Below are 18,169 nucleotides of genomic sequence, written 5' to 3'. Positions count from 1 at the left end.
AGTTGTCAGAGTCTTCTCCAACAATGCCACTGCAGTGGCCTATGTCAACAGGCAGGGAAGCACCAAGAGCGCTCTGCTCCAGCAGGAGATGAAAGCTTTATTCTGTTGCACAGAAACTTACCTGCAGGCAATTCCTGGGTCGCATGTGGCCAGGATGGAGAATTTATTTATTTATATATTTATTTAAACAATTTATACACCACCTAAAAACCTAGGCAGTTCACAAAGCACCATACGTAATAAAAATAGACATATAAAAACAAAAAAATCAGACCTTACAAACCAACAGTCAGAAAACTTGTCATTGCAGTACCATCAAAATCCTGACCCAAATCTTATAATGTGCTAAATAGGCAAAATAAATGCCCTTGCAAAGAGTTGAGTTTTCAACATTCTTTTAGACTTCCATCTAGTACTACATTGGGGAACAAACCTGGTAAATGATTCCATAACTGCACTCCGGCTACAGCAATTGCAGATGCACATGTAATAGCAAGAGCAGACATTAGACACGTTCCAAGCCATTGTGAGACATTGGAGTCATCCAACGTTCGATTTCATGTCGACTGCAAAGAACCAAAAGGCTACTCGGTTCTTCAGCCAAAAATACAAACCTGGAAGTGCAGGGCTAAACACCCTAGTTCAACCATGACCAGAGACCGGGTTACTGTACGTGTTCCCACCCTGGCCCATGATAGGCCAGGAGTTTCGCCAAATAGCAAATCATCTGGGAGTGGCAGTTCTAGTAGCACCAGATTGGTCCTGGTGCCTATGATGCACCGATCTTGTACACCTGCAGAAGGAGCAAAGTCTCAGTTGTACTCTCACAGGGGCCAGTTGCTCTAGAAGATCTGGGACACTTTGGTCTTATGGCATGGCTCTTGAGCACACAGCACTAGTCTAGAAAGGATATTCAGAAGTAGTCATAGCTACTCTCCTTAGAGCCAAAAAGCCAATGGTGTTTTTAGCATATGCTGAGGTGTGAGAGACATTTCAGTGCTGGTGCAGCAGAGAAAAGTTAGAGCCAGGCAAAGCCCCAATCGCGTCTGTACTGGTGTTCTTCCAAGAGGGTCTTGATGAGGGATTGTCAGTTGGAGTCCCTTAAAGTTCAAGTAGCAAGGCTCTCATGCTTCCTGGGCTGAGAGAAGAGAGCTTTACTAGCAGTCCATCTGGACATAGTCTTGAAAGGTTGCTTGAGACTAAGACCACTGATTCGAGATCCGTTTCCATTGTAGAATCTTAATATAGTTTAGAAGTACTCAGCAGGGCTCTGTATGAGCCCTTACAGGAAGCCTCTCTCATGGATCTATCGGTCAAAGCAGTTTCTTGGTAGCAATTATATCTGCCAGAAGAGTCTCAGAATTGTAGGCACTGTTGTGCAGAGAGCCGGTCAATAGGATCACGGAAGCGGGAGTGACTTTGCTTACGGTTCCCACCTTCAAATCTTTACCGAAAGTCATCACGGTGTTTCATGTCAACCAAGAGGGTTAGACTGCCAGCATTTCATCCCACAGGGTCCAAGAAAAAAGACAAAGCCTTGACAGTTTTGAACATCCGGAGAGTTCTCTTGCTCTACCTGGAGCTGACTAATGAGTTTCATTTCTTGGATCATCTTTTTGTGTTAACCAATCAGGCAAGATGAGGCAGACCCACTTACAAGGCCACCATTTCTAGATGGATTCATAGAGCTATATCCTCTGCATATCAGAGAGGACATTGGTCGTGGCAAACTATTGCTTGTCTTGTTGGCCTCCTCTTGGCGGAAAATCAGGCAATTCCACCCAAGGAGATTTGTAGATAATACCTTCACAAATTCTACAGGGTAGACATAGCAGCACAGGAGGATGCCGCTTTCAGGTCCTCAGTTCTATGAGCAGGCTCATCTATCCCACCCTAAAATTTGGGTGGGATAGATGAGCCTGGAAAAGAGATTAGGTTCTTACCTTGATAATATCTTTTCCAGTAGATAGGGATGATATGCTAACCCCTCCCCCCAGCAATTTATTTGATGCACCTGCTTTCTGACTCAAGCTTAATGGTCAGCTCCATAGCTAAGATTTCACTGTCAGTCAGACTACTGGATTATTTACTTATTTATTTTATATACTAAGCGGGTTACAATCTCCACATTCATAAAAAGTAAAAACAACTAATTTATAAGATTTACTATTCAGCAAATCGAACAAACACACAAGACATTATAACACATCAAACTGCTATTTCAAATCCAGTCTTCATGGGAAAAGATATTATCCTCTCTTCATCTATAACAAAGCTCTTACAAATAGATGGATCTTTAAAGATTTTTTTGAAGGATTTAAAAGTCTGCACATAATCTTAATGAACCATGCATTGCATTCCATAACCTTGGATCTGCCACAGAAATTGCTGCCATCCATGTTTTTCTAGAGTGTACATTGTAAGTATTTTCCAGAGTCAATCTCATTGCCGATTGTGATCTTAAAGCACGTTTTGACAAATTTTCTCAAGCTTGGATCAAATACCACAGTGCCTCTCCATAGAGTACATAATGGCAGGGCTGGGCTTCTGATTGCATGAGATGAAGATACATTTATTATACTTGATGGGGGAAGGGTGCCATATATGTGTGTTTTCAAACATTTTTATTAATGATAATTGAAATAGAATCAGAAAAAAATGAAACGAACAATACACAATTGGTTCATATATTGAAGATCATCAATGCAAAGCTATGAAAGCAATCATCAGCAGTTTTACAATACCAAATGCAACTCAATCCGTTATCCCCCACCATATACATGTGTATTAAAAGCACATCTCATGCACATTCGTTAAAAGGATATGCTAGCAAGTTTGGGGCTGTTGATTACATGACAGGTGGAAGTTAAAAAAAAAAAAATAGAGGGACAGCATATATGTCCTTCAGAAGCAGTGTAGAAAAAAGCATTTGCATGGTTTGGTAGTAGTTCTCCACACTTCTCCTCCACCTGTGGCTATGACAAATGCTTATGACATGCGCCCATGATGCACCACAATAAGGCATGCCTATTTGCTCATGCATGCCTATGAAGTAGCATTTCCTGGTGCACGTGCACGTGCACATTTATGCCTCTTTCTGTGGACTATTCTGCTTGTGCCAGTTGCTTTTTCCAACAACTGATCTGATGGAATTTACGTGGACCTCTGCAGAGCTCATTTGCATTTAAAGTTTTTGCAGCATCCCTCATCTTTTTGAAAGCAGAAAATTTACTAGCAGTACAACTACCCACAGGATTTTAACAGTAAGTTTGAACATTGGGGCCATAATACATTTTCTTTTAAGATCATAAACTATTCATCATGTGGATATTCAATATCAGGGTAAATCAGGAAGGGGCAAATACTGGAGGCTGTCTGAGTGAGCTCTGTTCTCAGCTACAGGCCTCCTTATTGGGACTTCAGCTGAAGCCATCCTTCAACAACTAAAACAGAACATCCCTGCTGTGGTTGCATGTCTCACCCCTTTGGAGCCCCTTCAGAGCACCGGCAGAGTGAGGAGCAAAGGAACTTTCCTTGGCAAAATGGGAAAAAGAAAGGGAGGCCCGAAAATGGTGATGGCCTCGATTGTTGTTAAGGGGCCTATGGATTTTCATCTCAAATCAGTTGTGACTCCTTCTTTGGGAGTGGTTTCAGCTCGGACACCAATGGAAGTCTCTCTTTTCCCTGGAGGTCCTACTCTACCTCTTTAGCCTGTTTTAATAGCGGAGGGTCTGGAAACTGCTGAGAAGATGGTTTCAGAAGTACCTGTAATTTCCTTTGAATCTGAGAAGGATTTTAAAGTTGGAGAAGGACCATCTCAAGTTCAGGTACACACAGTAGAGAATGACACGGTGACAGAATTCATCAGCGTTCTTGTCCCCATGGATACCTGCGGGAAATCATCCCGTGTCATTCTTTAGTGTCTATCTCAACTACAGTTCTTCTACACTAGCATTCTTTAATGCAAGTATTGTTTTCAGTATATAATTTACCTGGAAATACATCAATATCAGGGGAACAACAAGCCATATCTCTTAAGGATGTTTTTGATTTAGTGTACAAGACGGATAAAACCAATAAAATCTTGATAAATTTAGTAAATTTACTGAAGAGACAGTGGTAAAATTTAAAGATCAGGATTTAAAAATAGCTCAGTTTTGGGGTGGGAGAGAAGAAGTAGAAAAAATTGGTAACTATGCTCTCCAATATTAGTCTGTTCTGGCAGCAGCTACAAAAGATTGCCTGAAGATCAATTTGCAATTGGAGACTCAGGAAAACAAGGCCAGAACCTCTAATTTAAGATTCTTGATTTTTCCCATTATTTGCTTTCTTTCTCCTCTTGAATTGCTTAAAAATATTTTAAATAGATAATTGCTTTTAAATTTTGAAGAGATGGGAGTTGAGTGCATTACATTTCTAGGAAAACGAGATTACAAAAAGGTAAAGTTGATGTATAAGTTCACCAGATAGTTTGGATTTGTCTAATTTTTTGGAATTTTCACAGGATAATATTGTGAAGATAGCGATACTGCTTGTCTCTTTAATTTCTTCTGAAAAAAAGATGTTACTTTTGAAGACTTTTCTCTCTAAGAAGGTGATACCTTTCTGTGGGTAGACTAGATCTATATTCCCAGATGTTTCCAAACCTACTCAATTATGACACAAGGCCTTCCTACAATTGAAGCCTAGGGTTTTGAAGGTGGGAGGCACTTTCTTTTTAAAATTGTCTTGTAAATGTCTGGTGACAATTGGGAATAATTCTTATATATTTTTGGAATTTTCTTTACAATAAAGTATGATAATATTTATATAATGGGCGTTTGGGGTAAAGGAAAAAAACTTGCCTGCTGTTTTTCTGGAAATGTAAATTTTTAATTTTCAAAAATATTTTCTTGGATATTTTCTCATTTGATCGGTTCTCCATAATGTGGGCTAGAATGCTTAATGTGGAAATTTAATAGTCTTGATTTCTGTAAGTTTTCCTGCGATTACTTTGAATGTTGTTTGTAACATAAGAAATTCTAATTTTAAAAAAAGGAAGGGGCAAATACTTTTTCACATCACTGTATGATTGGGCTTGTTCAAATTATAATTTTCTCAGTACTGGACAGGGATATTTCCCTTGCATCTGGTTTCCAGAAGGTAGGGATATGTAGATGTTGAATAGTTTGTTTGACCATTTCATTGTTATAAATTTCCTTTCCAGCTAACATGCTTAAAAAGGCCCCTCGTTGTTATCCATGAATTGTTTGACAAATCCATCATGGACATCTCATGGTAAGAGGATTTTTTTAGAAGCATAAACATTATAGGGGAAGGCACTATTGCAAGCTTGAGGTCAGAAGCCCATTTTGGGGTGGGGAGGGGGCTAGGTGTGGACTGAGGGGGCTACACAGAGCCAGATTAAGACCTCCTGGTACCTTAAGCAGTGAAAACATCTGGTGCCCTCCCCACCCCAGACCGGATTTTGATCTCAAAATATTTGGGGAGTAAAAGATAATTAATCATGAAATAAATATTACAAGTACTTGGTTACTTGAGTCTGATGGTGTGTTAAATCAATTCAGGATTCAGGATTATATGGCTTTCTCGCATCCTCGATTAAGTAAGAAGGGAGGGGTTCCTTTAATTTTAGCCAGAATTAGTTTAGCTTTTTTGGTTACGGACCTTGAATGTGTCAATAGCTTTGACTTTCTGTTTCTTGTTCAAAACAGTTTAATATTTTGGTGACATTGTCCACCAGGAGCTCTATGTTCAAATTATTCGAGTTTTGTGGATTTCCTGTTGGCTAATAAGATTAACTCTGTTTTGTTAGGTGACTAACATTCGTGCAGATTTGGCTGCTTATGATCTTGAAGTGGCCACTTTTTTGACTGTTTTAAAAGGATTAGGTTGATCTTAGATTATATCTGATTCCACACATCAGGGCAGGGCATATATTAGTGCTGTATTTTTTTGGGATTTTATGATTGCAAATACTGTTGATTCATCTATTAAAATCAAACCATCCCATGGATCACTGACTGATTAAAGTCCCCTTTTATCAAGCTGTGCTAGAGGTTTGCGTAGGCCGGCGTGGTAAATGCTCTGACGCTCATAGAATTCCTATGAGCATCAGAGCACTTACCTCACCAGCCCATGCTAGTGCAGCTTGATTAAAAAGGGGGGGGGGGTTAAGTTAATTCTGCCACTGAGTAGACGTAAATTACATACTTGTGAAGCTGCCAATTTTCTGACAAGGGATGAGTTTGATTCAGAGAAATTGAAACAGATTTGGTTGCCACAGCTGAAAGATTGAGCACTATGAAACTTACAAATGCAGTTGAGGTTTGTCAACCTGTCTTGACTCTTTGGCACCCCTGAAAATGGTTAATTTGAGGAAAAGTCATGCTGCTCCCTGTTTTTCCAGTCAACTTAGAGTTTTAAAACAGGAACTGCAGTACAAAGATCACTCATGGTGTAAATGTCCTGATGCGTTTACAATGCAAACATAAGATCAATTGGACATATACAAAAGTGCTACATTGGATTTTAAAAAGGAATATTTTGATAGGGAAATCAGGGGAGTAGTGACCCCAATACAGAAGGACTACTTTTTTCTAGTTAGGCTTTTATGTCATCTTTTTCTGTAAAAATTCAGAACATCTTAGCAGAATTTCATGATGTAGCACTTTTCTATAGTGTCTGCCTGTTGCTGAATACTGGATTCAGTTTCAGGCAGTTTCTTTGAAGCAGCTTGAAACAATCGTTCAAGGTTTAAATAAGTCTTCTTGTTCACTTGACTCTTGTTCTATTGGGATATATTATCTTTGAAGGCAGCATTGTTACCATCATTGTCGACTATTGAGTCCAACTCTTTACAAGAGGGTTGTGTCCCCACTAGATCAAAGAGAGCTGTAATTTGTCCCTTACTAAAGAGTTGATAGAATGCTAACATGATTTCCAATTATTGCCCCATTTCTTCTTTAGGGGGTTCTTATGAAAATCTTAGAAAAAGAGTCCTGTTCCAGCTTCAAGACTTTTTGGAATAATAGAAGGTTTTAGATGACTGTTAGTTTGGATTTCATCCTAAGCATTCAACTAAGTTGTTGTTATCTAATCTTGAATCTATAAGAACAGGAATCATGGGGAATCATTTTTGATGATTTTCCTAGATATTTTTGTGGCATTTGATACCTTCAGTCATCAGATTTTGCAACTTAGGTTATAGTCTTTGGGTATTGGTGTGGGACTGGTTCAATTCTTTTCTATTGGATAAGAATTTTCAAATTCAGCTGTCAAATGAATGTTCTGAGTGGTGCCCAGTTGTTGGAGGCGTGTCTCAAGGATTAGCATTATCTGCTGCCTTAACATTTATTTGCAACCTCTCTGTATGGCTCTTTCTCAATTGGGTGTCGGCTATTGGCTTTGCAATTCCAATTGGAAAATCAACTTCAGAGACTTTTGCTCATTTGACAGTCTGCTTACAGGCAGTTTAGTGATTGGATATTTGCTAATCATTTAAAGCTAATATTAGCAAGACACAGATTTTGTACCTAGGATATAGCGAAGAATTAGCAGAATTTCTGTCTGAGGTTTCCTTTTGTAATGTTCAAATTCCCATACTTGATCATTACATGTATTTGGAAATATTTCTTGACTCTACATTATCTTTTGAACCGCAGATAAAAGCAGTGATATTTAAAGCCTTCTTCCACTTGATAATTTTGAGGAGGCTAAAAGATTTTGTCTGTGTATAATTTGTGTTCTGTGGTGGTTGTGATACTACCGCTGATTTTGGATTACTGCAATTCTTGGTTTGCCAAAATGTAAAAGGCAGAATTTGCAGTTAACACAGAATGCTGTTGCAGGGTTCATTGCTAAGGTGCCTAAGTTTGAGCATATTAAACATATCCTTTGGACTTGCAATGGTTGCCAATATAAGCGCAAATAGACCAAGGTCCTTTTGTTTTCTTTATAAGGTGTTGAATAACAACAATCCTCTTGTGTTGGCTACTTGGTTTAAACTCTACCGTTCTTGGGGCCTGAGGGCAAGTTGTCGATAAAAGTAAAATCACTTAAATCTGTAAAACTTTTGACTAATTGGCGCTCAGTGTTCTCTATTCAGGGTGCTTGCTTGTGAAATGCCCTGCTGGTAGAAGTTAGAACCCTGCCTGTGGTTTTGCAGTTTAGAAAATATTTGAAGATAGTCCTCTTTGAATGTATTTGTTAGTGGATTTTATGATTTAAATTTATCTTTTTTGTGTCAGTTATGTGGTTTTATTGTGTGTTTTTCTGTACCTTGCGCAGAACTGGTGGATTTAGCAGGTTATACATTTTTAAAATAAATATTATTTATTTTCTGGGAAAACTATACGTTACAATTTTTTTAAAAAAACACCTTTTATCTTCTTTTTTGTCATTTCATTACAGTTAAGTTCCGGAACAAAACTATAATAAATGAGCATTTAATAGAGACTAGTAACAGTAGGGATACTAGTGCACTTCATCTGCCTTCACAATCACTGCTGAAAGACTGAACTCCGGATCCGACTTTTGGCAACATATGGAAACTGATGTAATACAATACATCACTATGAGGGGCATTTTCAAAACATACTTCTGAGTCCAATTTGGACGTATGGCTCTAGATGTCAAAAGTTGGCAGTAAGAAAATGGCTATTTTCAAAAGGCAAACCACCATACGTCTAGAAATAATTACTTTTAAAAAATCCTCTATCTGGACATCCAGGCCATTGGGACTGCCAGGACCTCTATCTTTATACCACATTTTTGACAAAAATTTAGTTTTAAGTTCCAAACGCCCAGAACAAGACCATTTGAATGTGGGAGGGGCTAGTCCTATAATGAACTGGCCACCCAGACATGGCAATAAAGCAGTGGGGCACCTTAAAGGGCACTGCTATAATCTTCACATAAAGGGGGGCAGATAAATATCTCATCAGGACTCTCGTATAGGTTATGGTGAGCCCCCCAAAACCCACTATACCCACCTGTCTACAACCTGAGTAGCCCTTATGGCTGCAGGTGGTACCTATATGGCAGTAGAGTAGGATTTTGGGGTGCTTTGGTGAGCTCACATTTTCCACCAGACTACTTAAGACACCTGTTTGCAGCTCTACTAGGCTTTCCTGTACCAAGTGCTGATTTTCTGGAGACAGGTATGTATGTTTGTATTCTGATCTTTGCGGGAGTGTGGGGGTGTCTTACCTTGATGCATGCAGTGGTCATCTGGTCAGTTTTGGCACCTTTGTGGCACTTACACCCTTGTAAAACAGGTCTAGTTCCAAACATATAAGTTCCGTCCAGGATGTCTTGCAAAATGTTTGATTATCGCTGCAAGACGTCCATGTCTAACTCACCCTTGAGACTGTCCAAAGCCCGCCCAAAACACGCCTCCATCACTCCCGTCTCATGCTCTGAATTAGAGAGGCTGGAATACCTTGCTAGACGTACTGAAAGACTGTTTTGATTATCAGCACTTGGATGTCCTGGTGATTAGGACATTCAGGTGCCAATTTAGGCAAGTTTTTGGATGTCTGGATGTTTTGATTATGCCCCTCTATGAGTTTCCAACATTCAATATACTTTCGAGTTCCACAAAAAGGAACTCTTTGCTCCACGTGCAGTACCATATAAACGTGAATACAAACTGAGATTTTTGGGCCAAAACAATGGCCCAAAAATGGGGGTCTCAGTTTATATTCAGGTCCTCTCTGGCTCTGACCCCTCCCAGACCCACTGCAGGCCTCCCCTGGGCTTGCCTTAAGCCCTGGTGGCCCAGCGATGAGCCGAGACAGGAGCGATCCCTCCTAAGTCCTGTCCCAGCCGGCTTTGTGCCGCCCCCATCTCCCAGACCCATGCATGCCTACTTTTAAAACCCTGGTGATCTAGCGATGAAATGGGGCAAGAGCGATCCTCCTATGCTCCTGCCTGGTGTAGACTCACTATTGAAAATGGCTGCCATGAGTTCCCATGTCAACCTCATGAGACTGGCGAACTCGCGGCAGCCATTTTCAATAGCAAGTATTCATGGGGCAGAAGTGTAGGAGGATCGCTCCTGTCCCAGTTCACTGCTGGACCTTCAGGGCTTTAAAGGTAAGTGTTCATGTGTCTGAGAGATGAGAGGGATGCGGGGTGGTGCAGAGCTGGCCAGGACAGAACTTGGGAGGGATTGCTCCTATGCCAGCTCACCGTTGTGCTTCCAGGGCTTAAGGCCGGCCCGGGAGGGGTGCAAAGTGGGCAGAGCTGGACAGGACAAAGAGGGATTGCTCTTGTTCTGGCTCACCACTGGACCACTAAGGTTTAAGGTAGGTTCAGGGAGAGGCCTGCACCGGGTCTCAGCAAGGGGGACTGGTGCAGAGCCTGATTGGAAGGACAGGATGAGGCTGGCAGGCTAGGAAACCTCAGGGAAGACAGGAATGTGGATGTCAGGGAAGTAATGAGAAAGAAGAGAGAGGTTTATGGATTCTTGAATATAAACCCTTGGTTTATATTTGAATTAACCTTTATTTGGATGGATTTATATTTGAGTATATATGGTACCTCTCTGTTTCTAAGAAACAAACAATACTCCTGAGAGATCTACCAAGATAACGAGGTGTTTCAGTTACAAGTGAGACGGCCATAGGAGTTCAGGCCGTACAGGTCAATGAATTGGTTGAGGTGGTTGGAGTCTCGTAGTTTAAACAATCTTGTGAGAGGTGCTCTCTTGACCTATCATGCACTTCTACTTCTAGCAGATACATTCTATTTATTTATTTAATTTGTTTTATATCCCATCCTCCCCAGAGAGCTCAGAAAAGGTTACAATATAACATACATAATAATTACAATGACAAAATATAGACAATTAATGTACAATACGTAGTAATTAAACAGACGGGATACAGACAACTTGTGGATTATAGACTGTATGGTAGGCGGGAGAGGAAGGGGATGAATTCTCTGGTAGATTAGAGCTGGTGGTGCCTTTCCTGCATGTTTCTTGTGCATTATCTGTTTCAGACAACTGGTGCCCCTTTTTTTGCTGTTTCCTAAGCATGTGCCTACCTTGTTTATTAGGTAATCCATTCCTGAGGCCATGGATTTCCTCTCAGGTCTTCTTCCTCATCTCCACTCCTGAGTCCCAACCCACCAGTGGAAAAAAAATCATACCTTTGTTGGCAAGGATGCCCTAGCCCTGCCAGCTGAAGAGGTCTGCTTCTGGAGCCCTCGTCAGTTGCATGGAAGTGCCGGCATCGGCAGCTGAAGCATGCAGTAAACTTCTCGTTGTTCAGACTGCATTGGTGGGGGCTTGAGCAGCAGACATTTTCAGCTGGTGGAACTTAGGAACATTAGCCAGTGCTGTAATTTTGAAAAGGGCCCGAGCCCTTCTTGTGACTACAATACTGCACTAATAATTAGATTGTATCACTAATTTCATAGTGCCATTATTAAAAAATAATCATTTTTGATGATACTAGAGATGTAGAGTTATATAACAGGTATGCCCCGATGAGAATTCGAGTCATTCTTGATTCTCATAGAGGAGCAACAGCTTGTCTTTGAAACCGTTAATTTAATTTTGACATTTATATGGCAACCTAAACTTGGTCAGCTGGCCAAATGTTTCCTTCCAAATCTGTTGACACAGTCGAGCGAGAGCTAAGATAGCACCTTCTGAGCCTTTAATTAATTCAGTTAGAATACCATCTGTGCCAGGTGACTAGTTTGATAAAGCTTCAATTGTTACTTTAGCCTCTTCTTTTAAAATATCTAGTTCTTCTTCAGTATCTGTATCCATTTCGATATCTTCAATGTTTCCCACATTGCTTTCCTTGTATAAATTTTCCATGTATTCTTTCCATCTCTTTTTAATTCTTTCTGGATCATTCAGCTTTGGTGTCTTTAAGCATTCCCAATCGAGGTTGAAATGTCTACTTCAATCTCTTAACATCCTGATAGCCCAGTCTAGTTTTTCCATATACATGATCTGATTCAGTTTTCTGACATACTGTAGATCCTTCAAATATTGTTCCTTATCTTGCTGAACTTGATGTTGAAACACTTGATTCTGTTGTGATGCTTTCTCCCTATCACTAAAAAGCTTTTGCTTGTCTTCTTTGCTCTGCTACTTTCCTAATAATTGGAGATCACTTTTTTATACCTATACCGAAGAAAGGTGATGCAAAAGATTGTAACAATTATAGGACAATTGCATTACTTCCACACGTCGACAAAATATTGCTGAAAATAATACAACAAAGGTTACTGTCCTTACCTCTCACTCTGGCTTTGAGGATTGTCAAGCGGTTAAATTCATTGAGCTTGTATATCAGACTGGATGTGGTATTCCTTAAACAAATTTCTTTAATACAAAACTAAAAACGTTTGAAAGTGTGAGACACGTACTTCTTAATGTTGTCATCAGACGAGAGATGAATGCAGCAGTCTGGAATTGATCACACTTCCAATGTCATTCTTTTGGTGACAGCGGTGTGTAATGGAAGTAACTAAAGCCGAACAGGATAGCAGTTCTCCACAGCAAAAATGTGGTTGATGGTATTCACTGCCTTCCCTATCGATTGCAACGGACCGTGGACAACCTGGGAGACTACTTTGAAAGATGTTAACAGTTAACTTGTGTACTGTATGCCATAATAAAACAATTATTTCAAATGTCAGGTTTTTTTGCTCCTCTCCTACCAGAGACTCCTGCACTCATCTCTCATCTGGTAGCAACATTAAGAAGTGCATGTTGCACATTTTCAAACGTATATATTTCCAATGTTGGCACATTTTTCAAGAGAAAAAAATAGTTGCCACGATTTATGAATCAACCCTTGTAATTCAGTTGATAAAGAGCCTCTATGAATTCAAAAAGCTACAGTACAAACTGAATATGGCAACACTGGTTCCCAATAAAACGTGGTGTAAGGCAAGGATGCATCTTGTCGTCCTATTTATTTAATCTTTACTGCAAAACTATTTTCAGAAAAGCAAATTTGGAAGAAGAGAGTGTTGGTTTTAAAGTAGATGGTCAAAATATGAAGAGCATGCATTATGTAGATGACACAACGTTCATTGCCGGTAGTAAAGAAGACATGTATCTGCTGAGAAAAGTTAAAGCCGAAAGTCATAACATGGGATTAGAGCTGAATATAAACAAAACAAAGATTATGAATATGGAAAATGATGAAGATTTTGAGCTTGAAGGTGATAGAATAGAAGTTGTAAAGAGTTTTAATCTTTTGGGCTCTTTGGTAAACAAGGAAGCAACTAGCAGTGAAGAAATACTCTGCAGAATAGCAATTAGTCGCTCTGTAATGAAGATATTTAAAGGCAAAGAAATAACATTTAAAATGAAGATTAGACTGGTCCATGCACTCATTTTCTCAGTGGTCAATTACAGATGTGAAGGCTGGACATTATGGAAACAAGATAGAAAGAGGATTGACTCATTTGATACCTGGTGCTGGAGAAGGATTCTGTGCATGCCGTGGACCACCAGGAGAATTAACAAATCGATTTTGGAAGAGATCAGACTGGATATATCGCTTGAAGCCCACATGATAAAGTTACAACTATCTTTATTTTGGTCACACTGTTAGAAGAGAGAGATTTACTGGAGAAGGACATCCATGTTTGGGAAGATCAAAGGAACTAGGCGAAGAGGGCAACCTGCAAATATGTGACTGGAAACATTGACAACTACTATGTGGATGATGCTGGAGTACCTCATTGGACTAGCACTTGACCAATTTCTTTTTGGATCTTTAACTCATCATATCTCTAGGATATGAACCTTAGTCGATGGCACCTAACAAACTTAGTCACTTTACACATACACAGATGTACAGTAAATCCATGCCCAAGGAACTTGCAAGCTAAGGGAGACCTACAAGAGCAAAATTTAGGTTTTAGAAGCAGAGTGGGATTTGCACTAAGGTGTCCTGTTCCCGATTTATTAGTTTATACAATAGGCTCTTCTAATACTTTTTTTTAAATTCTTTATTCATTTTCATATTTTACATCAAGTGCACAAAATATTAAATTACAACAAATTATTACACAATATCACTTTTATATCTACTACATAAAATTCTAAAAATATTTTTACCCCCCTCCCCCACCTCCCACCCTTCAACTGCTTTCCAATCACCATATACACATTATATAACATATTATAACATATTTTGTAATATTATTTCCATTACCCACCCTTCCTGATGTGCCATAAAGAAGAAAAAGAAAAGAAGAAGAGAAAAACTGATGATCATTCACTACAATATTTTGTCAATGGCCCCCATATTTTTATAAATTTAGTATATGTCCCTCTTTGTATTGCTATTGCTCTTTCCATTTTGAATATATGACAGATTGTATTCCACCAAAATGTATAACTAAGGTTACTATGATTCTTCCAGTTGTTGGTTACATGCTGAATGGCAACCCCTGTCATGACTAATAAAAGCTTGTTATTCTCTGGTGAAATTTGACTTTTTTTCCTCATCATCATTCCAAATAATACGGTATCATATGAGAGTGCTACATGATTTTCCAACAATGCATTAATTTGAGGCCAAATAGCATTCCAAAAAATTTTAATATAGGGACAATAATAAAGTAAATGATCTAATGTCCCAGGTTCCAGATTACAATGCCAGCATTTATTGGACTTAGAACTATCTAATTTTTTCAAACGTACAGGGGTCCAAAACACCCTATGTAACAAAAATGTTTGTCTCATAGATGCTGACACTGTACATCTCATTCTCCAAGACCAAATTAGTGGCCATTGAGATGCAGTAATTTGGTGCTTAATCTCAATGCTCCAAATGTCTCTTAGACCACTTTTTGGTTTCTTATTCAAATATCCAGATAATAATTTATACCACAATGCGGCTTGATGTCCTAGGAAGTCTGCTTGGAAGCATAGGAACTCCAGACTATACTGATCATTCAAAGTTTTCCATTCAGGGAACCCAACCTGAATGGCCTGCTTCAATTGCAACCATTTAAAACTTTGTGTTTTACTAAGACCAAATCTATGTTGCAATTGTGAAAATTCAAGCAGTTTACCATCCGAAATAACATCATTTAGAGTTCGAATGCCTGCAATAATCCAGTTCTTCCAAAAAATTTGAGCTCGGCCAATTTTAATCTTGGAGTTTATCCATAAAGATTGATTAGTTGACTTATCAATTGGGATAGGTGTTAATTTACTAATAAACCTCAACGTTTTCCAAGTATCCATTAATATCTTATTTTCCCTGTATCTTCTAGGCATGTTAATATTTGGAATATGAACTAAATTCAGAGGAAACATAAGGCGCCATTCCAAGTATAACCAATCTGGTGCATTATCTATAAGTTCTGGGAGGATCCAATACATACCCTGACGTAAAATATAGGCTTGATGGTACCTATAAAAATTTGGAAAATTTACCCCTCCCTCCTTAATTGATTTTTGCAAAGATACTAAGGCTATTCTAGGCATTTTACCAAGCCAAAGAAATTTCGTTAGAATACTATTAAGCTTTTTATAAAAGGACCCCTGAAAATAAATAGGTATCATACTCATTTGGTAGCAAACTACAGGCAATATCATCATTTTAATAGTTTGAACTCTCCCCCACCAAGAAAGATGTAAAGGATTCCATTGCTCACACAACTCTGTAACTCTTTTTAATACAAATTTTTCATTTTCCTTTACTGTATCCTCAATTGTATTTTTAACTTGAATACCAAGATATTTAAATCCTTCCTCCTTCCATATGAACGGAAAAGCATCAAATAGTCCTTTTACACAATAAACATTTAAAGGTATAAGTTCAGACTTACTCCAGTTAATTTTATAACCTGAAAATTTGCCAATTAATTCCAATAGACAAGTTAAGATAGACTCTGGATTCCTCAAATAAAGTAGAATATCATCCGCATATGCCGAAATTTTATATTCCATATCAGAATCTTCTAATACTTTTTAAAATTCAGATCCCCTCCAGTCTACACCTGTTTTGTCATTTTACTGCTTTCTCTGGACACTGGGATGGATTGGCCCATGAAGTACCTATGGTCACCGGGATGGTTTTCAAGTGACAGTATGACACTTTCAGAGAATAACATTTTCTGTAAGGTGAGAACCAGATTGGGGCAGAATCCTATTTCTTTCTTGCTGATCTTTAAAAAGATGCTGTTACTGAATGGATGAGCGTTTGTTAGATTCTTAATATACCATCTTTCTGTGATACCACCAAAATGGCTTACTTATTAGATACAATCTGTCCCTATGAGTAGCGGACTCACAATCTAAGTTTTTGTACCCGGGGCAGTGATAAGTTTAGGTGACTTTCCTAGGGTCAGAATGAGCCACAGTAGGAATCAAACTCGTTTTCCTTGGTTCTCAGCCCACTGCACTTAACCATTAGGCTACTCCTCTACTGTACTGCTAGAGGCTTCTTGTACTGGTTCCCCATAACCTTTCTGTCTTTGATAAATCAGCTGTGGAGAAAGTTAAGATGGTCTTCTGAGCTCAGTGCCAGGAATGACCATTGAGAATGTAACTTGAAGTAGCATTAAGCAAGTTGTAATTTGCTTTTAAAATATCAAGTCTTTAGAAGTTGATTTTAATTTGGTTTAGGAAGGCTTTTAATATGCACAGACATCTTTGCTTTCTCGTTTACAGGACCTTAAATGGATTGGGTATTCTGGTATGTTCCATGGATGGATCAGTGGCTTTTTTGGACTTCTCTCAAGATGAGCTTGGGGACCCACTAAGTGAAGAGGAGAAGGTAACCCTGAATTCAGCGCTTAGAGTATCTGGCAGGATACACAACCTAACCTAGCAGACTTTAAAATTTGACTTTGTCTATGCTCCAGATGGCATTTATCCACATAAATGGTTCTTGAAAGTTGCCCTCCCCACAAGTGTGTCTTCTGCTTGTAACATTTTTGAAATGTACTTCTTGTAGAATAACATCCACCAGGCCACCTATGGCAAGAGCCTGGCAATAACAACAGAGTCTCAGCTTGCCACCACCATCATAGAGAACCCAGAAATGCTCAAGTACCAGCAGCGACAAAAGCAGCAGCAGGAAAGGGAACAGAAGGCTGTGGCCATGAGGAATGCTACAACTCCTAAAGTGACTAGCATGGTGAATGGGGAGAGCTTGGAGGATATTAGGAAGGTATATACTAGTACCTCATCTCTCTTTTCAAGTGCTGCAGGTGTTACTGAATCTGACTCCTGGAGGTTGGGAATGTTAGTCACCTTTTCACAAGCAGGAGCTTAGGGTAAAAGTTGAACCTGTGTGGCTGTTCCAGTTAGGAGCCTAGACACAGCATCACTAGGCCAGCTAAGCAGATGTTTTAAGGCAGGGGTGTCCATCCTGCGGCCCAGTGAAGTATTTTGTGTGGCCCCGGTCAAGGGCTGCCCCTGGGTGTTTACCGTCTTGCTGGCTCCCTCCTGTGTCTTACTGCAGCGTTTGCACGTTTGTGCGGCCCTAGAAACATTTTTTTCGGCCAATGCGGCCCAGTGAAGCCAAATGTTGGACACCCCTGTTTTTAAGGTTTATATTGAACAATAAAATTAACTGGATATCTTTATTTAGTTAGAATAATCTGGATTCTGAGTGGCATTTATGTGGGAATGTGCTGTTGAATATACCTGGATAATGTTGCCAGATAAAGGGAAGAGCAGGAGTTCATGCTGTTGCCTGAAGTAATGTGCACAGAGAATGCCCCCAGTTAGCCTAATTTTTGCCAGCACTTGTTTACATGCACAGAATTTACCTATTGAAGGATAGGGAGAACTTCAGCCCTCCAGGTTTGTCTGGCTAACTCCTAAAGTTATGGAGACAAAACTATTTAGGATTGAATTCTGTATATGGCGTCAAAAAATTGCACTAAGCGCTGTTTTATAAATCTCACTCAGAGTTCAGTGCCATTTATAGAATAGGACTTGACTCCAGGATCCTCACCCAGATAATTTACACCAACTAAAACCTGATGTAAATTCTCATGCCTAAATTAGTTGCGGATCTCTCTTATTCAGTAAAACTGCATGCAAATTCCAGGAATGCTCCTGATTTACTTATGTCTCTGATGTGGCCATACCCCTTTTTCGGATACTTGTGGATCCTGGCACGTAAAGGTATGCGCGCAAATTTAAATAACGCCAATTAGT

At 39.4% G+C, this 18,169-nt stretch overlaps 1 protein-coding gene across 3 annotated transcripts in view; it reads left to right on the top strand.

Annotated features, from left to right (window-relative positions):
- LOC117364668 (protein HIRA) overlaps positions 1 to 18,169 on the top strand; it is a 111,607-nt gene that overhangs the window by 34,941 nt on the left and 58,497 nt on the right. For all 3 annotated transcript variants that reach the window (XR_004540293.1, XM_033954121.1, XM_033954122.1), the window contains exons 10-12: positions 5,207 to 5,277; positions 16,670 to 16,775; positions 16,956 to 17,171. Coding sequence is in view for 2 of the 3 variants with exons in the window: in XM_033954121.1 (XP_033810012.1) it covers positions 5,207 to 5,277; positions 16,670 to 16,775; positions 16,956 to 17,171 (393 nt within the window). In the remaining variant the exon portion in view is untranslated. The remainder of the gene's footprint in view (positions 1 to 5,206; positions 5,278 to 16,669; positions 16,776 to 16,955; positions 17,172 to 18,169) is intronic.

Source organism: Geotrypetes seraphini, chromosome 8 (assembly GCF_902459505.1).
Source record: "Geotrypetes seraphini chromosome 8, aGeoSer1.1, whole genome shotgun sequence".
Lineage (NCBI taxonomy): Eukaryota > Metazoa > Chordata > Amphibia > Gymnophiona > Dermophiidae > Geotrypetes > Geotrypetes seraphini.
The sequence above is the reverse complement of the archived record's forward strand: the minus strand, read 5'-3'. Positions and strand labels throughout refer to the sequence as shown.